General features: G+C 41.3%; 1 protein-coding gene across 8 annotated transcripts in view; it reads left to right on the forward strand.

Moving 5' to 3' along the window:
- The window catches only part of ALCAM (activated leukocyte cell adhesion molecule), a 173817-nt gene extending 150704 nt beyond the window's left edge, over window positions 1-23113 (forward strand). For 4 of the 8 annotated variants that reach the window (XM_045001830.1, XM_045001829.1, XM_045001831.1 and 1 more), the window contains exons 10-17: window positions 1373-1508; window positions 1601-1731; window positions 2421-2553; window positions 4048-4077; window positions 4739-4856; window positions 8019-8150; window positions 17713-17823; window positions 20855-23113. In XM_045001830.1, the coding sequence (XP_044857765.1) occupies window positions 1373-1508; window positions 1601-1731; window positions 2421-2553; window positions 4048-4077; window positions 4739-4856; window positions 8019-8150; window positions 17713-17800 (768 nt within the window). In that variant the 3' untranslated portion in view covers window positions 17801-17823; window positions 20855-23113. Of the gene's footprint in view, window positions 1-1372; window positions 1509-1600; window positions 1732-2420; window positions 2554-4047; window positions 4078-4738; window positions 4857-5681; window positions 5806-8018; window positions 8151-17712; window positions 17824-19327; window positions 19960-20854 lie in introns of those variants that run through there. The other 4 variants (XM_045001828.1, XM_045001832.1, XM_045001833.1 and 1 more) reach the window with 4 other exon arrangements.
- The last annotated feature ends 2318 nt before the right edge of the window (window positions 23114-25431 follow it).

Here is a 25431-nt window from a genome sequence, read left to right on the forward strand (position 1 = left end):
TTTGTTATGTTTCCCATAAACATACTAAAAGGACAGCCTACGTTGGGCAGTGGAGTGGGTGACTGGATGTCTCAGGGCATTGGTAAGTGAGAAAGTTTGTCAGATAGTGTTCACATCTGACCCTGATTGACAGACCACCACCTAATGGCTGGTCAGTGGCTTGTGTTGAAAGAAAGTGTCCATTTCTCACCACTGTTTGCCAACAAGGCTGCCAGTTTTGGTATCTTACTAGGGTGGCCAAGGGAAGACTAGACTATAGACACCAAACTATTCTCTGATCCTCTCCTTCAAAGCTGGGACCTATTGTGGTGGGCATGGGGAGGTGGCATAGGTAAGCTTGCAAGCATACTTGCCATGTGGTCCCTGTTTTGTACATAAGTACATCACTAAAGCCTGCAGAGCTGTCCAGGCAGCACTTTTTAGAAATTGGAAACCTCCTTTTTCATGCTTGGCACAACTGTTGCTAATTACATTGTCAAATGCTGGGTTTTAGTTAGTGGCTGGACAATTAAACATTAGGAAGAAAAAAATTAAATGCACAAATACAAAATAGGGAATAACTATTTGGCTAGGTAGTAATACTGCAGAAAAGGATCTGAGGGTTGCAGTAGAGCACAAATTGAATATAAGGCAATAATATGATGCCGTTGTGAAAAAGGCAAGCAACGTTCTGGGGTGTATTAACAGGAGTGTTGTATTTAAGATAAAGGAGGTAATTGTCCCTCTCTGTTCAGCTCTATGGTGAGGCTTTGGCTGGAGCACTGTATCTAGTTTTGGGCACCAGGCTTCGGGAAAGAGAGAGTCCAGAGGAGAGCAACAAAAATAATAAAAGGTTTAGAAAACCTGAATCTCGAGGAAAAAAATTATTTGGGGGGGGGGGGAAATTTGATAAGCCTTCCAGTATATTCAGGGCTATTGTAAAGAAGACAGTGAGCGATTGTTCTCATGTCCACTGAAGATAGGATAAGAAGGAATCTGCAGCAAGGGGGATTTAGGTTCGATAATAGAAAAAAATTGTAACTATAAAGGATAGTTGAGTACTGGAATAGGTTCCCAAGGGAGGAAGTTGTGGAATCCCTGATCTTTGAGATTTAAGAAAAGATTAGACAGACACCTGTCATGGATGGTCTACGTTTACTTGCCTTAGTGCAGAGGATAGACTAGATGATCTCTTGAGGACCCTTCCAGCTTTATGTTTCTATGATTAAGGCTCTGATCCCACAAAGCACGTGAGGAGTTACATTGAAATCAATTGAACTGCTTATTTGTAATGAGGTTTATGAGACGACTCACATGCTTAACTTTAAACATATGCATATTTGGATTGGGGCCTAAATTGGAAATGATGTGGTCTAACTTCTTACTTTATCAGGACAATACCAGAATGCAGACAAGTCCGTCATTTTCAAGTCTACAGTACCAGGATGCTGGAAACTACATCTGCGAAACTACTCTACAGGAGGTTGAAGGGTTAAAGAAAAGGAAAACACTTACACTTATTGTGGAAGGTAATGGAGCAGTTAGTTACGCTTTGTTAATACTGTAAATTGTACAGTTCACAATTATCTTACCATAATGTTTAAATATAATATTCTTTTAGGAAAACCTAAGATCAGAATGACAAAGAAAACAGGGGCAAATAAATCTAAAACAATAGTCTGCCACGTGGAGGGTTTTCCCAAACCAGCTGTGCAATGGACAACTACTGGTAGTGGAAGCATCATAAATCAAGCAAGTATTTTTCTCATTCACTTATGCACAAGTAGTAGTATGTGAGGTCTGGAAAACCTGACGGACTTAGAGAGATTAAAGAAAAAGATCAAATTCGCATGCACAGAGATTGGCAGTGATGGTCTTCTGCATAGCATAGATTGGACAGCACCCACCAGCAGTGTGCATTAATTTCTTATGGTCAGATACTACCTTCAGTTATACCTTCAGTCTTACTGAAGTCAAGGAGGTTGCAGCTTCAGGGCGTGGATCAAGTCTTGGACCTATATAAATAACTGATGATTAATTTTGGGCGCTCGTAGCAGAAGATGATAAATGGCAGCAAATTCAGGGTACAGCTACACCAATTTTTATGACACTGGGATATTTAAGGCAAAATTAAAATAAATGTGTAGCTTGATGGAGGAGAGACATCTGAAGAGAGCAAACACTAAAGAGGGAAAGCAATTGTCAAGTGGTGGAAGTATAAATGAGAAGTGCTTTTCATGTATAAATGAGCAAAATATTAAAATCAATTATTTGACTTATGTTTATTTAGTTTATTATTTTAAATGGTTCCCTTTTATCCAAACTGTAACAGATTTATTTTTAAAAGTTATTTACTTCTATAACTTTCCATATAAACAATTCTAGTACAAGAAATTACTGTGTACATTTTTTGTTCTACTGATTTCTTCTTTCCTTTCCAGACAGAGGAGACGAACTACGTTAATGGAAAATTTTCCAGTAAAATTGTAATTTCTCCTGAAGAGAATGTTACATTAACTTGTATTGCCGAAAACCAACTAGAAAGAACTGTCACCTCGATGAATGTCTCTGCCAGTGAGTGTCTTCAATTAGAAGCATTTCAAAAATGAGTGAGAAGCTGTTTCCTTAAAGTTTCAAATACTTTTGCCAGTTTTTCTCTCTAAATAATGTGAGATGCAGATTGGTGCTGCAGTAGTATTAGAGACTTCTGGGGTTTTTTTAAGTTCTGCATGTCTCCTGCACTAACAACCGACTTAGTCCTCCAACCCAGCCTAGGTTGGTAGTGAAAGAAATTTGTTACTAGTGGATGGCTGTTCAGTGGTCTACAGTATGTGAAATTAGTTGTATGATTTCAATACTATTCTGAGTGGCAGGGCGGGTGCAAGGATGTTTTGTGCCCTAGGCGAAACTTCCACCTAGCACCCTCCCTCCCTCCCTCCCCCAAGCCCTGTGGCAGCTCTCCACCTCTGCCCTCCCCACTGCAGCAGCTCCCCCTGCCCCCCCCCCCCCCGCAGAGCTGTGCAGCAGCTCCTCGCCCCAGCCCACCTCTGCTCCGCCTTCTCCCCGAGCACGCTGTCACTGCTCCACTTCTCCTGCCTCCCAGGCTTGCGGTGCCAATCAGCTGTTTGGCACCGCAAGCCTGGGAGGGAGAGCAGAAGTGAGCTGGGGTGGGGAGTTCCCCTGCATGCTGCTGCCCCCCCCTTACTTGTTGCAGGTGGCCCTCCCTGCACCCCCTTGCCCCAGCTCCCTCCACCTAAATGCCGATGATAACCGGGGTGGCTGAAGATCCGGCTGCCGCGGTCGCTGCCGAAGGACCTGAAATGCCACCTCCCCAAATGCTAGTGCCCTAGGCGACCGCCTAGGTCACCTAATGGGTTGCACCAGCCCTGCTGAGTGGACCCGTGTGCCTATCACAAAAATCACAGCAGCACTAACTAGCTCCCTTCTTTTAGCAGAAAACCCATAAGAGAATCCCCCTCAGTCTCCTATAATTGAACCCTGCAGGTTAGGGCTATGGCACATTGGCAAGGGGAAATAGCCCATGGCTCATGATGCATCTGGTTTGGGAATAATACTTCAGACTACCTATATGCTGTCCTTCTCATTCGTACACACATTATAAAATAACTCCTTTGTCACTGAGATCTTCTTTTCTTAGCCCTCAGTTTTGTGGTTTATTATTAACTTTTGATGTGATTTCAGAACAGAATCTATCCATAGGTGCTAGGGTTTAATGGACTACAGTAATGATAAAGTGGTAAAAAGTTATCCTGTCATGAATGCTAACATATAAATGCTTAGGCAGAAGTATTCATAAGATTAAACTTGTCATTTTTTGGAACAAAACACTTTCATATGATGCATTATGGATATAAAGCAAGGATTGCTGCCTAAAATATAAGATTAATTATTTTGTTGTGTGGCTGATGCAGCATTAAGTATGAGCATTTCAGTCTAGCTGTAAAATAGATTATATTGTTAAATATTGCAGCATAGTGTCAGGGTGAAGGTGACTTTCAGGTACCAACAAATTTTTGTTTTTAATTTTAATGTTTTTTTTTATTTCAGTAAGTATCCCAGAAAATGATGAGCCGAATGGTATGTAAGTGCTACAGAACCCTCTTTCTTGACTCTATCCGCTCTAGTTTTATGAAGTGTCATTAAATGAGTAATTTCCACAGTCCTCTTTGCCTTAGGAGTTCAATTGAAATTGCCAAGTCTCTGAGCCAGTAAGAATTAGACCTTGTTAAAAACTTTATGCTTAACATGAAAATTTGTATTGCTATTATTACAATGCTCTAATACAGGGGTCAGCAACCTTTCAGAAGTGGTGTGCCAAGTCTTCATTGATTCGTGGTAATTTAAGGTGGTAAATTTGCGTGTCAGTAATACATTTTACATTTACAGGGGCTGGCACATGGAACCCCAGGCTGGCAGCGGGCTGAGCAGACTGGTGGCTGGGACCCCAGGCCGGCAGCGGGCTGAGTGGCTCAGCCCACTGCCAGTCTGGGGTTCCATCCATCCAGGCTGACAGCGGGCTAAGCAGGGCCGAAGGCTGGGACCCTAGGCCGGCAGCAGTGTGCCACAGTAAATCAGCTCACATGCCCCCTTTGGCACATGTGCCATAGGTTGCTGACCCCTGCTCTAATAGTTTTGACTTTTTGACCATCTCTTTTCCTGGGGGATTACTTGTATAGAAAATGTTTAATGCTGTGTTGTTATTGTTAAACACCTCATGAACTTTTCTTCTTTGTTTTAGATGGCAACAGAGAAAAGGTTAATGACCAGGCAAAGCTAATAGTAGGAATAGTGGTTGGTCTTCTGCTAGCAGCAATGGTTGCTGGTATCATCTACTGGGTATATGTGAAGAAATCAAAGTAAGACTTAACATAGAAGCTTGCTCTTAACTTTTTAAAATTAAAATAATGTGTACATACCTGTTTAGCTCCACACAGCATTCTGGAAACCTAGGGGTGAAAAGTTATCCTCACCTGTAAATCTTATCTTGCATCTGAAATTAAAATGGACATCTTAATACAGAGGCAGTGTATCATCTAGGGGTAGAGCACAGGCCTGGGAGCCTAGGACTCCTTAACTCTGCCCCTGATTCAGCTATGTGGCCTTGGTCAGGTCATTTAGTGCCAGATTGTGTTTCCATTTAAGTTAGTGACACTTTTCCTATTTGACTTAAATAGGATGTGGTATTTCAATTTCCGAGTCAAATAATGGGCTGCCACATCTGTGCAACCTCATGGATGGTCAGGTGAGTTATCTTAGTGTAGGAGAAGTTGGCCAGCTCATACTCTCTCTAATTTACCTGAATTTTATAGAAAGATAAACAGATGCCAACTTCACAGGAGTATGTAAAGCTCTATTAAATTGTTCATATAGTGGTTTGAGATCCTTTGATTAACAGGTGCTAATGAGGGAAGTTGTATTGCTTGAAAACTAGACATTGCCAGGGCTGACTAAACATCTAGATCCAGAAGATAGAGTGTATGGTGTGCGTATTTGCTCTGCTTATTTTCAATTAGAGTTTCATTAGTACAGAAAATCAGTTTGTCCAATGTATTCCATATAGTCTTAGTCTCTAAAAAGTCTTTAAAATATCTTCCCCTTCACCCTCCTGGTTATCAGGTCCTCTAAACATATCCAACTTGCATCTGGTTCTGCTCAGTGTAGTAGTATGCTCTTTTCCCCAGACACAGACTGGGGCCCTGTCAGCTGTGAAAGTGCAGACTTATCCTACCCCCATGCCTTCTCAGAGATTCAGTGGAGCTATCTGACTTACAGCAGCTGAGGATCTGGCCTACACAGCACCAAGATCATTTATAAAGTGTTCTGAGAGTGGAGGCAGTTATGTATGTTGTGTACATATTTGTATAGACAAACATGCAGTATTAAAGTTTACTTACATTTCTCTCTAACTTTACACATTGATTTGCAGTAGCTATATAATACAGTAACTCCTCACTTAGTCGTCCTGATTAACGTTGTTACATTGCTGATCAATTAGGGAACATGCTCGTTTAAAGTTGCGCAATGCTCCCTTCTAATGTTGTTTGGCAGCCACCTACTTTATCCACTGCTTGCAGGAAGAGCAGCCCATTGCAGCTGGCTGGTGAGGGCTTGGAACCATGGTGGACTAGCAGCCCCCCATCAGTTCCTTGCTCCCTTAAGTTCCCTGTGCTGCAGCTGCCCAGCAGGCAAGTAATTACAGCTATCCCTCCCCACCACTGCCATGTGCTGCTCCCTGAGCCTCCTGCTTGCTGGGGCGGGGGGGGGGTGGGCAGGAAAGGGAGGGGAGCTAATGTCAGCATGTGAACTCCCCCTTGCTCCTACACCCTGCTTACCCCTTCTTCTCCATATAGAGCAGGGTGGAGACACTGATGGAGAGAGACCCAGAGAGCCTGGGGCAGCTGCTGGTCTCAACTTCCTGGTCCACTTAAAAAGAATGCATTTAAGAGTGGGTTAGCTTACTTAAAGGGGCAGTGTGCATTTCTCTCTCTCCCCCACACACAAGGTGTGTGTCTGTCTGTCTGCTATGCTATCTCCCCTCCCCTCTATTCCTGTTGTCTTATAGAGTGAGAGGCTACATTAACAAGAATGTGTTAACTCTTGAGGGCTCAGCGGAGTGCTAGTTCATCATTTAGCACTGGGGGTCGGGACCCCTAAGGGGGGTCGCAAGGTTATTACATGGAGGGGGTCACGAGCTGTCAGCCTCCACCCCAAACCCTGCTTTGCCTCCAGCATTTATAATGGTATTAACTATATATAAAAAAAGTATTTTTAATTTATATGGGGGGGGGTCACACTCAGAGGCTTGCTATGTGAAAGGGGTCACCAGTACAAAAGTTTGAAAACCACTGATTTAGCAGCAAGGCATTCCCTGGGAAATATCCCACCCTCTAACTTCACCACCTCAATCAAGCTTCACAATCATCATAGCTGTGAACAGTATTGAATTGTTTGTTTAAAACATATACTGTGTGTATATCTATATAATATATCCTTTTTTGTACGGTGAAAAAAATTTCCCTGGAACCTAACCCCTCCCCCCCCCTTTACATTAATTCTTATGGGGAAATTGGATTCGCTTAACATTGTTTCACTTAAAGTTGCATTTTTCAGGAACATAACTACAATGTTAAATGAGGAGTTACTGTATACATATTCTGAGTTTTGATATGAAGAATTGTTTCTCATTCAGTTGCCATACTTACTCATCTTTTCTGGCATTATAAAGTGTTCCCATGCAGTCTTTAGATTTTACTTCATTACAAAACCACAAACATAGCTGTGCAGGGGATTTTTGGAATGTCCTGAATAGGGAAGCTTTATAAACATATGACCGAGCAAAGAAACATTTAGCATGTGCTATTTATAAAGCTGCAGGAAATAAAAAAAAAAATTAAATGTCCCTACCACCTTCAGTTATTACTATAACAAAATGTCCAGAATTTTTCTTCTCTCTCAATGGGGAGTCCAAAGCATGAGGCAGTGACTCATTTGTGGGGGGGAAATGTGATGATTCTTAGAATGTCGTGTGTCCTTTGCTGTGATGTGTTTCGATGCTTTATGGTGTTAAATTTTGTTTTCCAAACTGGACCATTTCAGAAATAGAAATTATAGAATATTAGGCATGAAACAAAAGGCATAAGAGAAACAGGAATATCATATTTATAGTTAGAGTAGAAAATTAAATTAGCAGTGAGTAGATTGGGACCAAATGTTTTTAAAAAACAATTATGTTTAAATCATCATCAGTCTGTCTGACAGTCACTAGTTTCTTAAGTGAATCTAATTGCTGGAAATATTGCTGACAAGCATCCGCTTTTAGTATATATTTATATAAACCTATTCTCCTCTCCCTTGGGAATCAGTTTCTTCCAAAGAGCAAGCAGAGCATCAGTATGTATGAAACAGGATTGCAGCACAAATCACAGCCCAGAAATCTCAAATGCTGTCCTCTCAAAAACACCATTGCAATACTTATTGACACTGTGTGTGTCCAATCACAACCCTCCGTTTCCACACAGGCCACTCCCTCGAACAGTTAGTCACTTTTTGAACCCACCCTCGAACAGTTATTCACCTAATCTCTGCCCCCAAAGTGACGTCAATGGAAAGTCTGAGAAGGCAGCAGCACAGAACTTTCAAACCCTCGTGAGGCAAGAAAAACGTTATTTTTTTTCATTAATGTATGTTGTGGTTTGTAGAATTTTCTATTGTCTTGTGATACAGGATAGTAGGAATTGTACTCTCAGCGGTGGAGTGTATTCACAGTAACTAGCTTCTATAGCTATTCATCACCTCAGATTCATTTAATGCAAAAGCTGATTATTGCTACATCCTCTGCACCAGTTCAATGCAAATTAATTAGCAATCTGAGTAAATTGCCAGTGCAACCCTCAGTTAGGCAGTCTAAATATTCCTGTCTTCATCTCAGACATTCCCTAGAGAGAGTTTTTATATATAAAAAAATATTTTATAGGATTTATTTTCTAAATGCTATTATATATAGCATTTAGAAAAGAAATCCATGTAGTGCCTCTGTTTCCCTTCACTCTGAAACAGAAATCCAAGTGGAGAACATTTCTAAAGAAATTAATTAAATTTTTTCCCTTTCATTATCTCGCATTGTGAAGACAAAAATTCCAGGTAATGTTACGCTAGAACAAGTTTCCACTGATTTATTGCAGATTTAAAATGAAGGAAAATACCTGAAATTTGGCTGAAAATTAAAACCGCAGCAATTTTTACAATGATCAGATACACACAAAATTGTTGGTCTAGTCAGCATCTTCAGTCATTCTGAGCTAATTGCTAACCTCTTTCCAGACTGAGGTTTGTCATTGGATGATTAGCAAAAAATTGTACTTTTCTGCTATTTTGTATATGGTTAGAATATTGAAACCAAAAGTTGCACAATGTGTTATAGAACACTCATAAGTGTGTGTCTCTCATATACTTCCAACCACAAAGTTCACATTATTGTAAACATGGGAGACAAACTGGAAGTGAGCTGTTTGTGCTCTATATTTAATCAGTATAATCTAAGTCAGAGAATAGCATTGGAAATATTTTTTTCACTAACTGATACTACTTATTCCACATGGATATCTAAATTTAAAAAATGCTTGAAAGTAATCTTCCCCCTGCAAAAAACAGGTGAACCTGTAAACCCTTTAGCACCCTTTAACCTACCTTTTAGAGAGCCTTTTGAGTAGTGATCCCCTATGGTAATCATTTTCTTGAAGGCAGGATTTTGAGGACTTCTGAAGGAAAGCTTGAAATGTCAAATGAGGAATTAAACTTTATTAAGAGGATATAGGGATCCATACATTTTGAGTGGAGAAAGAGAGAAGTACAGGAGGCAGATACACCATCTATAAAATTTTAAGTAAAACAGTATTTTTATAACCAATTTCTAACACTCTTATCTGACTTGGTTAGAAGTTTGGTTCAGACAATATATTGTGAAAAAACAGGTGTGACTACTTAACATGTCATCTCTCTTTGTGTATCCATGCTGCAGAACTGTGATTGTTGTGAATTAATTCTGGGAAAGTGTGCATATCTATATCCCCTACTGCTCCAGCAGGGGATAGACAGCAGCACTTAGGATAATGGAGACTCAGAAGCTCCACTGTAGAGGACTAGCAAGTCTTCTACATACATACTATAAGGGGTTCTGTCTACACTGCAAAAATAAGAGTTACAACATGGTTACAAAAAAGACAATTTTATGCTCTCCAAGGAAGCTGGCAAAGGCAATGCAGTTAGCTACCATGGTGACTATCAGTATTGACTAGATTGTAAATTATGTTTCATGTCAGCTACACTGGGGAAGAATAAAACCTGTGATAGTGAGTCTCAGATCCTGGGTCAACTGATCTCCTTGTGCTACAGGACTGAAAATAGCAGTGTAGCAGTTCCAGCTGGGCTCTGATACTCTCTTCCCTTCCCAGGTTTCAGAGCCCAGGCTGACCTGGAACAGCTACACTCTGATTTTCAGGGCCAAAGCATGAGCCTAAGTCAGTTGAGATGGACTGGGGCAGGCTGCTGCTGGGTTGTTGGGGTTTTTTTGTTGTTGTGTAGCTGTACCCTGTGTCATAAACTGGTTATAAACTCAGGTTGTGTCTAGGCTAGCAGGGTTCGCACACAGAAGTTTCCTAGGGCTGCAGGTCCAGCACGCCTCATACTGCTGAGAGCCTCCAGGCAACAAGGCTCTTGTGTTTTAACAAGGCCATGTAAACAGTGTTAAAAATGCTGGCAGTTACACAAGCATTGCCTGCCCTAGGGCTACCAATGGTAGAACTGCACTGGTGTCAACAGTAGAAATTTTTCATGAAAATCCCTATTGTTGAGCAAATGTTGTAGTGAGATCACTGAGGCGTCAGCCTCTGCCAACATTGTCATAGTTAAGTCTTGACAAGGTGGGTGAGGTAATATCTTTTATTGGACCAACTGCTGTTGGTGAAAGAGAAGCTTTTGAGTTCTACAGAGCTCTGTGGACCACCATATCCTGGAACCAACCTGGCTGCAACAACACAGTTAGATGCTTACACATGGATTTAGAACACTTAAATTTGAAGACTTAACTAAGTGGCCTTGTTTTCAGAGAGGCTGAGCACATGCAGTTCTCATTGCATTGATGTGGGCCATATCTTAACTTTTGTGAAGGTGATGGGTACTCAGCCCTCTGAAAATCTGGCCACTTGTACAGGTGGCAGTCACCCAAAATAGAAGGTCTGAAGGGTTGAGGAAGAGGCATGTTATATGTAAGGATTGAATATCACAAGTTTTATTTTTTAAACAAAATTATTCTAACACCAGTTAGACCATTACAGTGACTTCTATGATCTTTACAACAGAACAACTTTAACCTAAGCAGCTGATAATGCCAGATACAAAGCCCTCCAACCTTAAGTAGCAGCTCACAGGAGAGCCAATCTGTTTTGGGCTCTGTACATTCTGTATAAGTAGGGACAGTAACTTTGGGGTTTTATAGTAATTCTGCATCTCTCTCTCCATTACTGTGGTTTGTTCTCTTGAGTCTAATGTGTCACATTTGAAATACAGCTCTTGAATTGTTCAAATTTTAATATCCAATGAAAAAATAGGCCAAGGTCATGTCCCTTGGCAGAAACAGTAGTTTCCCTGTCAACTTGTCCTTCTCTGCATTTGTTGGTATCCCTTTTGAAAAAGCCTGGTCTCATCACTGAAAAGGCCCTCAGGGGTTATAGTCTGTTATGATCTGCTCAGCACATTCTTCTCCCAGGAGACTCCAAATTCTTTGTCTTTCATCCCTACCCTCAATCTCTATTTTTGTAACCCAGTGTTACGAAAGGAGACATACTCATGAGTTGTTATTCAGATGACAAGCAAAATCCGTATGATCCATCTAAAGAGAACAAATTTGGCTTTTTTCTCTTACCATGGATTAGAGAGATTTGCAGAAAAATTTTAGGGTCACATGAGAAATTCAACTACTGTCAATATTAATTTTTCTTCTTGTTTGGCTTCTTTCACTGTCCCTCATTCTCCTCTGTGTGGATCACTCCTCTCTGGCTTTGAGATATTCAAAGAGAATGAAAATAACTGCCCAGCAGAGACTTACAATGGACTTAATGAGTTACTTTGTGGTATAATCCCAACATTTAAATGATTGACAGTTGTCTACACTGCACAGTTAACCCAGGATCTTAAATTTTAGCCTTAATTTCTACCTATCAGTATCATCCACAAAGAAAACACTCTGAATCGGCATTTGGAGGACAGACTAAATCACTCAAGTACTGATAGTCCTTCAGTATTCTTCTAATGCTCTTCCCCCGCCCCCCCCTCCAAGGATAGACAAGCTCTTCCATCCTTGATAAGGAAAGAACCCTAAGGCATCTGAGAACAAAGAACCATGCCCCGAGATACACACAGGCTTGTGCCAAAACAATGAGGACCCAGTAACAAGGGTAGGGCTTTACAGTGGGACTGCTCAGATCCATGTGCTAATCACCCTGGTTAACTGTTCAGTTTCAGGATAACCACTGATCATGAAACAGACTAGGCCCTGGACTACACTGAGTTTAGGTCAAATTTAGCAGTGTTAGATCGATTTAACCCTGCTCCCATCCATATGACGAAGCCATTTTTGTCAACTTAAAGTGCTCTTAAAATCAATTTCTGTACTCCTCCCTGATAAGGGGATTAGTGCTGAAATTGACATCGCTGGGTCAAATTTGGGGTAGTGTGGATGCAATTCAATTGTATTGGCCTCTGGAAGCTATCCCAGAGTGCTTCATTGTGACCACTCTGGATCACACTTTCAACTCAGATACACTAACCAGGTACACAGCAAAAGCTCTGGGAACTTTTGAATTTCATTTCTTGTTTGGCCAGCATGGCGAGCTCATCAGCACAGATGACCATGCAGACCCAGAATCACAAAAGAGCTCCAGCATGGACTGAACAGAAGGTACTGAATCTGATCTCTGTATGGGGAGATGAATCCATGCTATCAGAACTCCGTTCCAAAAGACAAAATGCCAAAATATTTGAAAAAATCTCCAAGGGCATGAAGGACAGCGGCTACAGCAGGGACCCACAGCAGTGCCGCATGAAAATTAAGGAGCTCAGACAAGCCTACCAAAGAGGCAAACAGCCACTCTGGGTCAGAGCTCCAGCCATGCTGCTTCTATGATGAGCTGCATGCAATTCTAGGGGGGGCCCAAACCACTACCCCACCCTCTGTCCATGGACACCTGCAAAGGAGAGTCTCATGCAACAGGGATGAGGATTTGGGGAAGGAGGCTGAGGATAGTGCACAGCACGCAAGTGGAGAACCCATTCTCCCCGACAGCCAGGAACCAGTACCCTTCCAACCCCTCCAAGGTGGGCTCACAGACCATTAAGCCAGAGAAGGCACCTCTGGTGAGTGTACCTTTTGTAAATATAATGCATGGTTTAAAAGCAAGCCTGTTCAATGATTAATTTACCTGAAGACTTGGGATGCATTCACAGCCAGTACAGCCCCTCCTTTTAAATAGCCAACCCAATGGGTACTTGGTATGGGAAAGGAGGGCACTGCTATTCCCACATTATGAAAGTTGAAGAAGCTGAAAGTCTGTGGCTTACTATGGCTGCCTGCAAGCTGAATTCTGTTGCCCGGCCCTGCGTGTGATCTCTCTCACCAAACCAGCAGCCCCTCAATAGAAGAGGCAAAATGCAACCTTGTACTGAAAGCACATGCTGTGTAATTTTTACTGTGAACCAAGCTGTTAACGAGTCTACCCATTGTTCTTTAACATGTCTTTTTAAATACTAATCTCCCTTATTTTCCCTCCCACAGCTGCAAATGTTTCATCTCCATCCTAAAGGCTAGTGCAGATAAGGTGAAAATCACTTGTGATGAAATATTCTCTGAGCTCATGCAGTCCTCCTGCACTGAAAGAGCTCAGCAGAATGTGTGGAGGCAAACAATGTCAGAGTCCAGGACATCAGAAAACAAACGCGAGGCCAGGAGGCAGAATGCAATGCTGAGGCTACTTGGGGGGATCAAACTGATATACTCCAGTGTCTGGTGGAGCTTCAGGAAAGGCAGCAGGAGCACAGACATCCACTGCTGCCCCTGTGTAACCACCCGCCCTCCTCCCCAAGTTTCAGTGCCTCCTCCCCCTAGATGACCAAGAACGGTGGGGGGGGCCCTTCCAGGCAATCAACCAGAGGACTGGCATTCAATAAGCTTTGAAGTGCAGTATGGCCTTCTCCTTCCCTCCTCTCCTTATCCACCACCCCTCCCAGGTTACCATGGCAGTTATCCCCCTATAGCAGGGTTTCTCAAACAGGGGTCACCGCTTCTGTAGGGAAAGCCCCTGGCAGGCCAGGCCCATGTGTTTACCCTGCCCTGTCCACAGGTCAGGCCGCTCAAGGCTCCCACTGGCTGTGTATCGCTGCTCTGGGCCAATGGGAGCTGCTGGAAGCAGTGTGGGCAGAGGGATGTAATGACTTCCTGATCACTACATGCAGAGGCAATAGAGGGGGGTGTTATCAAGGAGAAACAAACAGAACTGTCACACCGTAGCCTGGCCAGTCATGAAACTGGTTTTCAAAGCTTCTCTGATGCGCAGTACTTCCTGGTGTGCTCTTCTAATCGCCCTGGTGTCTGGCTACACGTAATCAGTGGCCAGGCGATTTGCCTCAACCTCCCACCCTGCCATAAATGTCTCACAGATATTGTGGCGCACACAGCAAGCAGCAATAACAATTAGTTAGACACACCAAATCCAATATTCTGAGTCAGTAAACTGCACCAGTGCAGCCTATAGTTGAACAGCTCCTTACTACTGTCCAGGGTGCCTGTGTACGGCTTCCCTTGGCATTAAGGGGTAGGCTGGGTCCCCAAGGATAACTATAGGCATTTCAACATCCTCAACAGTTATTTTCTGATCAGGAAGTAAGTCCCTTCCTGCAGCTGTCCAAACAGACCAGAGTTCCTGAAGATGCAAGCATCATGTACCTTTCCCAGCCATCCCACTTTGATGTTGGTGAAACGTCCCTTGTGATCCACCAGTGCTTGCAGCACCATTGAAAAGTACCCCTTTCGGTTTATGTACTGGCTGCCAAGGTGGTCCGGTTCCAGGATAGGGATATGTGTTCCTTCTATTGTCCCACCACAGTTAATGGATGGCTTTGCTACAATGGGGTTCCGTATGATCTGCACAGTTCCCAGAGTCACTACCCTTGATAGCCAACGCGATCACTGAGCTACTGCTACTTGGATCACAGCAGTCCCCACAGTGGATTTGCCCACTCCAAATTGATTCCCAACTGACCGGTAGCTGTCTGGCGTTGCAAGCTTCCAGAGGGCTATTGCCACTCGCTTCTCAACTGTGAGGGCTGCTCTTATCTTGGTATTCTTGCCCTTCAGGGCAGGGGAAAGCAAGTCACAAAGTTCCATGAAAGTGCCCTTCCGCATGCAAAAGTTTCACAGCCAGTGGGAATCATCCCAAACCTGCAACACTATGCGGTCCCACCAGTCTCTACTTGTTTCCCAGGCCCAGAATCAGCGTTCCATGGCTAGAACCTGCCCCATTACTACCATGATGTCCAAATTGCCAGGGCCCGTGCTTTGAAAGAACTCTGTGTCCATGTCCTCATCCCTATCGTGATCACGCTGTCATCACCTCCTCACCTGCTTTTGCAGGTTCTGGTTCTGCACATAACTGCAGGATAATGTGAGCATTGTAAACACATTGCGCAACAACAGCAGTGAGCTGAGCAGGCTCCATGCTTGATGTGGTATGGCATCTGCAGGAGAGCAGAGGTGCAGCGGAAGCGGTGCATGACGACGGATACATGAGAGGACCTGTGAGGTAGATTCATGGCACCAGGAGAGCAGAGTTGCGGCGGAAGCGGTGAAGGACGACAGCACCACGCACATTTCCCAAGGAAGAACACGCATTCCCGGGAGCCCATGATGGACAACATGGAGAAATTTGCTATCAAGACATGAGCAGGAGTGCACAGTTGCAAAGGAAGCAGTGGTTGGATGATGATGGTTAGCAGTCCTGCTGCACACAGTATGGCATCTGTACAGAAAAAGGACAAAACGATGTCTGCTGTTGCTTTCACGGAGGGAGGGGCGACTGACAACATATACCCCAATCCACCCGCCACAATGTTTTTGCCCCATCAGGCATTGGGCTCTGAACCCAGAATTCCAATGGGGGGGCGGATACTGCGGGAACTGTGGGATAGCTACCCACAGTGCAGCGCTCTGAAAGTCGACATTAGCCACAGTACTGTGGACACACTCTGCCGACTTAATGCACTTAGTGGGGACACACACAATCAACAGTATAAAATTGCTTCCTAAAAATTTACTTCTATAAATTTGACCTAATTTCATAGTGTAGAAATACTCTTGGATCTTTGAACTAACAGAGTTAGTTCATGCACAGAGAGACCACACTAGCAATACCACTAGACAACATAGTTGAAAGAAAGTGGTAAAGAGGATAAACTAACTTCAAGCATTAAAATATACTAGCCAATGTAATAATCTACCTTAAAACAGAGAGGCAGCTATTGCGATTTCAAACATCCAATCATCTATTTAGACCTCGGGTCCATGATCCTGTGTCCCTCTTGCTTGACCTGATGCATCAGGTCTGCTGCCCACTTCCCATGCTGGAGAATTGGCACTTCCAGTGGTAGCACTTCAGCCATGTCTGATATTTGGGATACAGTTGTAAGCCCCTGGGAAACATTTTCCCCAACTCATTTGGATCAGGACTTGACTAAACCATAGCCCTTTATACTTTTCAAGGTCACTTAAACTAAGGCTTTGGCTACACTTCAAAGCGCTGCCGCGGCAGCGCTTTGAAGCGCTAAGTGTAGTCAAAGCGCCAGCGCTGGGAGAAAGGTCTTCCAGCGCTGTCCGTACTCCACCTCCCTGTGGGGAATAACGTACAGCGCTGGGAGCCGTGCTCCCAGCGCTGGGGCTTTGACCACACTGGCGCTTTGCAGCACCGCAATTTGCAGCGCTGGAAAGGGTGTGTTTTCACACCCTGCTGCAGCGCTGCAAATTTGTAAGTGTAGCCAAGCCCTAAGGCCAGTTGCAGCATTCACCTACGCTTCTAGATAAAGCTAATGTCTTTAGCTAATGCTAGCAAAAATAAAGCCATTGATTTTAGAGGAGTATATGCTGACTAGCACCAATGTGACATGTCATATTGTCTTGCTAACTTGTGCAATCCTTGTATTTTGCAAGTCAATGTCACTTCAGTCCTTTACCCTGAAGCAGTAGTGAGCATATGCATAAATCTGTCACAACAGATACTCTACTACTTCTATAGAGGAAACAAATTATCACAGAGAAAATGTGTATATGATAAGCTGCTTTGACATAAGGGATTTAGTGTCTCACTCAAATACATCTGGCCATTTACATTTTAAAAGTTGTGGCTTTTAAAATGTTATCACACCATTGCAGCAATCTTTCACCTTGGCTGATAGTGAGGTTTCTCACATTAAATGCATGGCTTGTGGGGTTATTCTGCTAAACTAAACTAAGCACTTAACTCACTAATTCATCTTCACTGCTTACATTAAAGCAGACCTGCTATTTTAAATGAGGCATACCTCTTTCTTCCCTCTCCTCCCAACAACATTTACAGTCTCTTCTCTATCCAAAAATTGTCAGTCATAACTAGCAGAGATCCAGAAAAAATGCTTTGTGCACTGAAACAAAATCTAGGTGGTACCCAGAATGGTTTTCAATCTAAGTGATCATTGACTTCTGCTTAGCACAAGCTCCAAAAGCTATTTTATGTGAACACACAAAGATTGTTGTGTTGATAAAGATGTCTTAGTCACACTTCTGCATTTAATATGCCTATGGACAAAACCCTTAATGAAACATGCAGAAAACGTAGGGAATTAATTTGTCAAAAAAATACACGTGCACAATCAGCTTAGCCTCAGTAAACAGAATTATCCTGGGCTCTTTTGCAATGTATAAGTTCCATTGTTACTAATATATGTATATGTAGTCCTACTCCAATGCTTATTGGTGTATTCATAGTCATGCCAATGCTTCTAGTGTTGTTGTGCTGGTAATTGAATTCTTACATTTTTTTTTCTTTGCAGAGAGGGAGAGAGAAACACTGTATATTAATATGAACAAAATGCTATAGACATGCAAATGAGACACTGATAATTTTTTTCTTGTAGGACACCATCAAAACATGTAAACAAAGACCTTGGAAATATAGAGGAAAATAAAAAGCTAGAAGAAAACAATCACAAACCTGAAGCTTAAAAGACAGATGTCAGTCATTCCAGGTAAATTATGTGAACTTTGGAAAATAGAATCAGAACAGTTTACCTGTGTATCATATATCCTGTACAGCAAAAGGAGGTTTTCTTTCAGTTCAAGGGCTAGAAAGCCTCTGCTTCTGGAGTAAGATGATCCAATATTTATCTTTAGTCAACCTCAGACCTCAGAGTTGAGATATGAACTATGTGAGTCTAGTGAGCACTATGAAATTATGAAGCCTTGTTCTCCCCTTTCAGAATATAAGTACTCATAGTAAAGGTAATAGGAATTATTTGTATTCTTGTGATATGGGGGAAGGGGGAGCAAGACCCACAGCAGCTATGGAATTTTAATAGAACGTGTGCACACACATTAAAAGAAATGCAAAAGGATTCTGACATTCAGAAACCAACTATCACATGCATTTGAGCTCATGCACTCAGGGAAATTTAATTATTATATGATGTATACTCACAAAGGAGAACATTTAGTTCTATTCTCTATAGGTAAAAATTAGTTTTTGGTGGGCTCAAAACAATGTACCTTCAAGAGGTAAGACGTTCTTACCATAAAATCACATACTATTACTAACCTCATGCTGGATGTAGTCATTGTACCATGACAGTGCAAGAGAAGTGGAGATTTCCCCTCTTCTTTATATAAAAAGCTGCAGGACAAGCCACGGAATCCGAACTGCAATGAATACAGTGGTACTACAACAAACCAACAGCATCATCCAGTGGTCAGATGCAGCCACCACTGCTGCCTCTGTCCTCTTCTTTTAATGTCACAGGCTGGGGCTCACACTATCTTTCTAAACAGTGATGTCCCTTAACACACACACACATTGTGGAAGGCCAGGGTAAAGAATGTGGAAATCAGTATCCAATGTTCTTTAAATTATGGAAGTAAGCGGTCAAAAGATAAGCTTTCATATTAAATTATCAAATTTACTCAGTTTCTAAATTAGTTTTTTTAATTTATGCCTCCACTTTTGAGCGTTCAATTTGAGAAACCTTGAAAAGACCTAAGTTCAGAAAGTGCTGTGCACCCATCCTTTGTCAGCCCTCTTTAAAGTGTCACACTGCAAAGCCAAAAAATGGAGAGGAACAAAATCATTGGTCACTCTTGAAAATTTGGTGTAGAGATTGTAAAATTATTACGCAAGGTTTCTTGTTTCAATAAGATGGGGATAGGAGGGTACTTTAAGGGAAAAATCTAAGATATTGAAAATGCTGGATCTGAATGTTTCAGTTATTCATACAGTCTTGCCTCTAATCTTAGCATAAACCACAAGGAAACTTTTCTTGCCAAAAATACTCAAAGGAGTCAAAGATCTGAGAGACACCAAGAAAGGGTGATCAGACAGTCCAGACTACTATTGTCAGGAATATCCCTATTTATTGTGTAATAGTGTTCTAGTCATTGATATTGTAATTTAAGTTTATTTAATTTATTTAACTTTTGCGGGGGGGAAGGGTAGACTCTTGCTCTGCTCTTTTAATTGTGCATACCCTTGAAATTCTGCAGTCCTAGAGTACACTGGTAGGAGGAAAAGAATGTCCAACACGAGGAGGTTGAGCAATGGGAGAAAGCTACAAGCAGTCACCCCCTCCTTCCCACTTCCAGCTACTGGTCTCTCCTGCCTTCACCTGCAAATGACAAGCACCTTTGCTTCCAAACCCTACTAGAACTTCCTTGAAAAATCTGCTCTCACCCTCCCCATGAGTCCCCAGCTGCAAAATTACTCCTACCTACCTTTGCCCTGCTGACAGTATTAAGAACGATGCCCTCTCATATTGCAGATATCTGGACCTAAAGTAAAATGGGAAGGAAGAGAGCCCCTCTATGGATTCTTCACAATGCCACAGGGTGGCATTCCACCCTCCACTAAGTGATTGGTTAGGGATTATTTTGCTGGCTGCAAACACCAGCCCAAAAGATACTATGGTACTTTATGTTAATCTGCTATAGCTGTGAAGGCTTAAGAAAACACATTAAGATTCTGAGCATAAGGGAGTTAAGGCCTACACAGGTGGTGGAGTGGTCCTGTTTCCCTCAGCCTTAGAGAATGTCTAACATTACAATCAGGAGGGATGGTTGCAGCTCCTGTAGGCCAAAGCAAGCTCAGACTGGAGCCACAGCAGCAGTACTGGTGACCTCCCCCAGGATCTTGAGCTAGCTTCCATCTAGCTAGATCAGGTATGTCTACAGCAGCTGCAGTCATACCTGCTGATTGCAGTGTAGACATACCCTTAGTGTTAGAAGTTCATCAGGCCTAGACTATATGGAGGGCATAGGGGAGGAGAGGGCTCTGGTGAAATGAATTTTGCACAACTGAACTCATTTTATCCAAGAAAGAAGTTTCTCCATTTTCCTTGTAAAAATGGTAGAAATGTCAAAAAATTAGTCCCTAAACTTAATTTACAAATTTCTGGGAAAATGCTGCCAGTGTCCCTAGCTTCTGTTTGTCAGAAGCTAGGAGTAGATGACAGGGAGTGGATCATTCAATGATTGCCTGTTCTGTTCATTCCCTCTGAAGCATCTGGCGTTGACCACTGTTGGAAAACAGGAGACTGAGCTAGATGGACCTTTGGTCTGACCCAGTATGGCTGTTCTTGTGTAAAATGGTGAAATTAGAATCCCTAAAATTCCCACTGTAATTTCACATGGGAAAGACATGGTTCACTTCTTGCCCTAATGTTTTGTGTAATGGTGCTGGACATTGTAGTAGCTGCCACATCTACAGAGGTGACTACATTAGTGATGAATGAAATTAGCCCTTGTTAGTATTTGTGTATTGTTTTGGGTTCCTTCAAATCTGATGTGTTATATAAACATGAGCTCCTTATCATTACATTCATGATTTGGAGAATGCATTTATTGATTCATCAGCAATGGACATATCTTTTTGTGATGTAATTTATAACTTACGTTTGTAATGATATTTTCCATTGACATTTATTTTGCAGTTAAATAAAGACTATTAAAACTCTTGTCTAATTATGATAATTTTGCCAGTTACCTAGTTTAACTGACTATTTTTCACATTTTCAGAGAATACGTATAGAAGCATGAACATGGATTGTATTCAAAACATATACAAAGAAGTGACAGTTATTCATGGTTCAAGTATTGAACAGATCATTCTACCAAGTTTTCAAAGGATTTTAGATGCAATTATCTCAAGTTTAAAAAAAAAACTAATTTGGCATCAGCCAAGATAGTAGGTCACCATGTTGTGTTCTGTTTGTTTTTGTAAATGTCTGCACTGAAGAGTTCTTTTTGTTTGCCTTTATGTAAATTTTTTACGTAGCTATTTTTATACACTGTAAGGCTTTGTTCTGGGAGTTGCTGTTGATCTGATGTATGGTGTAATGTTTTTATTTCAATTTGTTTTTAGGACACCCTTTGAGCAGGTACATTTCTAATTCTGATTGCTATCTGTAAAACCCCTGCTTTTGTAGAGCAGAGATCTAAAATGTAAGGTTGTGTTATGAGGCTAGAGCAAGCTCCTTTTTCTATTCTTGAAATCACAGTGGCAAGGGATGGAGCTAGCTATGACAAAAGTGCACTAAAGGGTTCATGAAAGTAAAAACAAACATCTAACTTACCAGAAAAAGGCATAGATAGTTTCCAAAAATAAGCTCGGGAGTCTAGCAAAGAATTTATCACAAAATTCTTGTTAGCCTGTGTACAGATTGCTGCTAATAATTCTTTTTTGAGTGAGTGAAACACACTTGTTATTGATAGCAGTTTGGAAAAAAGTTATTGATTGTCCTCAGTCTCATTGTAGATAGAGAGCAACACTGTAATTTTGAATTCGTTTTAAGTCCTTTTGGTTATCCACTGCCTTAAAGTACTGTACCTTTTCTTCATTTCAAAAAGATAACAGTCAGAATTGGAGATTTTTTTAAAACAGTGGTCATATCAAAGCTGCATTTTTCCACAAAAATAGGATATATATATATTTTTTGTGTGTTTTTGTTAACTACGCTACAGATATTGAATGCACCTTGAGATAATTTTAGTGTTTTTACCTGGTACATAATTTATCAAACAGTGCATATAATTGTAACAATGAAATGTCTACGTATCTTTAGTTACATTCAAGTTTAACTTTATAAACGTGTTTTATGCTTGAGGAAATTTTTAGAATGATGATGTAAAAGGAAACATTTTTGGGGTAGATGGCCAATAGAAAACTGTAAAAACTCAGAAGTTCCATCTCAGTACTCTTAAACAGAAGTGTAGTTTCTGGGAGAATGTAATAGACAATTCTGATCATGAGAGGAAAATAAGTACATAGAGTAAGCAGAACATCAGATTTCCATTTTTAAATCTATGATCCAGGGGGAAAGTAAGTTTTTATAGACTGTTAGGCAAAAAAAGTTAGTAAAAACAAATTAAAGAAATGGAAATTAGGAAACATTTTGCCACTTCTACATTATTTAGAAAAAACACTGTTACTTGTAAATTTGTAAAATGTTAAATGTCTGGGCGGTAGTGACTGATGTCTTAATAAAGCTTCCTGTAGTGCATTGGCATGGATTAAATACATAAAATGTCCTATAAACTCTATGCTGTATAAAATATTACGGGGGAAATCCTGTTATTTGCCTCTAAACTTTGATTTGTTAATATTTTATTTGGCAAAGGGGAAAATAATCTTGGTCAACATTTAAACCAAAGTAAAAAGGGTGGGGAAAAAACCAAAGTTGTTTGTTTTGCATGGCTAAGCCATTGTTATCTCTGTAAATACTGTGATTTTTTCCTTTTCTTAGAATTTTGTTAAAAAAATTCTAAAATTTTTAAACACCTGTTTTCCAAAATAAAATGTGAACACACAAAAAAAGGTACTTTATATACAATTTTTTTTTATTTTGGTGTGAGAACACCACTGCCAACTGAAATGCAGTGGGAGTGACTAGAAAAAAAAGTTGTAATGGCTTTAAGTATGTGATAAATGACAGAAGTTTATTGTAATTCTCTATATTTTGAGAAGAAACCTTCAAGACTAAGAAGTATAGGGAATGGGTCGAAAAAATATTTACCACTTTCTTGGAAAAAAACAAGGAAGATTTAAAAAATAATCACTCACTTTCTACACCCACAATTGGGAAAAAGGAATAAAAACCTCACCTTTTGAAATTCGGCTACATCTCCCATCCAGTTTAACTCTTCAGCCCTAGGAGACAGATTTTTCCCTGTTCAGCGTTCACTTCAGGCATGTTTCAGGAACCACCAGTGCAAAAAATAAAATAAAATAAATGAATGTTTCAATCCATGCCTAAAAGATAATAAAACTGAAGTATGAATTTACCTGCTTGTCTGACATTTCAGTTCAAAGGAACACTTCTGCATATGAGGAAAGACCCTGATCCTGCGAGTTCTTAAGCATGCATGTAACTTTACTCTTCTGAGTAATCTCTGAAATCAGTGGGGTTCCACACAGGTGCTGGGATCTGTCCAAGAATCAAATCTTATCACACTATGCAGAACATGACTACATGTATTATTTTAAGCATGTAGTTAGTACCCATCATTGAGACATATGGGCACCTTACAAATAAACCTATGTATGGTTTACATTTTGCAGGGTGAGGAAATCAGGTTTGACCTCCAGAAAGAACTGCAATTATGGGCCATGAGGGCCCAGGTCTGTCAGTTACAGAGGGACCACATCAACTGGATTCATTTAATCTCAGTTGTTGTGATTATTACCTACAGTACAAATCCCTGCTTACATGCTGAATAGATAAAACAAAGTGAGGGAGAAAGGAACTATTATCCACATTTCAACTATGAGGAATTGAGAGAGAGATTAAACTCTGCCCAAGGTCATACAGGAAATGGGTGGTCTTATGATTAAGGCACTGGACTACGTTCTCCCGTTTAACTGACTGTTCAGTAGGACCAGTTCTGCAATCACCACCAATAAAAGATTGAGGCAGAAATGTATGTAGTGGTTAAAAGTCTGCCCTTTTGAATGGGGGGAGAGGTGGAGGAGTAATTTCACACACAAAAAAACCTCAGCCGAAAATTATAGTAGATTCTGCCTTTTGATTTTTTTTTTAAAGGCTCTAAGGGTGTAGTATATGTATGGCGTGATGCTTGCTTGTGCCCATCTCTGGGTATTCACTTCACCCTTTGTGTATCTGTCCTAACCCACAGGCTTTGTTTGGACTTTCTAATCCAACATGAGCTTCCTAGTCATTTATCTATCAGACACAACACAGAGCCACAAGCTATAGCAACCGAGGCTGCTGTGAGATAAGGAATAAATTTTCAGCTGAAACAGCAGGGGCCCAGGTAACCAATACATGCACATGTAGGAAATACAAATAAAAATATCTATTCCCCATTTGTTATGGGATCTCTTATTTCCTGACTTACTATAGTGACAAAAGCACAACCTCAATACTACCCTTTACTTACCCAGTATGTATTGCATCATCTTGGACAGGAAATTTCTCTTCTACTGAGTTTTGAAACAATTACATAAAATGAATGTAGTGTGTTTGTAGTGGCAATTAGTGTTTAAAACTATATTGGGAATGTTTATTTAACATTATGAAATACTAAAATCATTATAATGTATACACCATAGATAAGTTCATTCATTGGTCATAGACCAAAATTCCTCCAGGAAGTGTCACAAAGCCACTTAATATCCCCAATTGCTGACTGATCCACTTAAATCTCTGATTTACTTGTAACACTACCCCATGAAGCCAGATAACTTCTTGTTAGCTAACATTTAAGACACTGTATGTATATAATTTTCTAGCTGAGGTTATCAGCGATACGCATGAAATACCTTGTTTCAGCCAGTGTCACGGAATGGTTTTGGAGTTTGGTGCAAACCATCGACATCAGACTTGGGACTTTGCAGTTTCCTGGCTCTGCAAATCAACTGATGTTACAAGAAAGCCAAACACATCTTTGCACACAGATGTAAAGGCTGCTGATACATAACTTGTTCCAGCTTGCTAAGGTGCATGACAGGCAACTAAACTCACTTTTTCAGTCTCAATATGTGCTTTTATTATTCTGTTGTGTAGCCTTGAGGACTCCCACCCTCTTTTAGGAAAGCAAAGGATTAAGACCCAGATCCTCAGCAGGTGTAAATCAACACAGCACCAGTGTGGACTTACCCTAGCAAGAGGAGACGTCCCCTAGATTATAGCCACAGACCTCACAGTGGGTGGGCTGCATATGGGGAGTAGAGAGAGAGGAAGCTCATTCAGCTGGTGTATACTCAATATAGATCACAGGACAGCACTGCCCAGGTTCCCTGCAAGCCAGTACTCAGGAGCTTGTGTTAGGGGACGGTAGGAAAAGGAGATACGGTTCCACTGGTGATTTACTGCCCAGAAAAGGGGCATATAGAAGGGTGCAGAGCACTGCAAAGAAAATGCAGGATGCTCTACAGCCTGAAGGAAAGAAAAGTCCCAGCACACAACCCACTTAGTGTAACATACCAGGGTACAATTCAGACCTCTGAGTAGCTGTGTCACCCCTGCCTTGTCACCTGGGATGCCCTTTGCATTGCCTTGCTTCTGTAGCCTCTAGCCTGGACTGCTCACAAACAGCCTCCGGCATGTAAGTCACTCCCAGCTATGTCTGTGTGT

This window comes from Mauremys mutica, chromosome 1 (genome assembly GCF_020497125.1).
Source record: "Mauremys mutica isolate MM-2020 ecotype Southern chromosome 1, ASM2049712v1, whole genome shotgun sequence".
In the NCBI taxonomy this organism is placed as follows: domain Eukaryota; kingdom Metazoa; phylum Chordata; order Testudines; family Geoemydidae; genus Mauremys; species Mauremys mutica.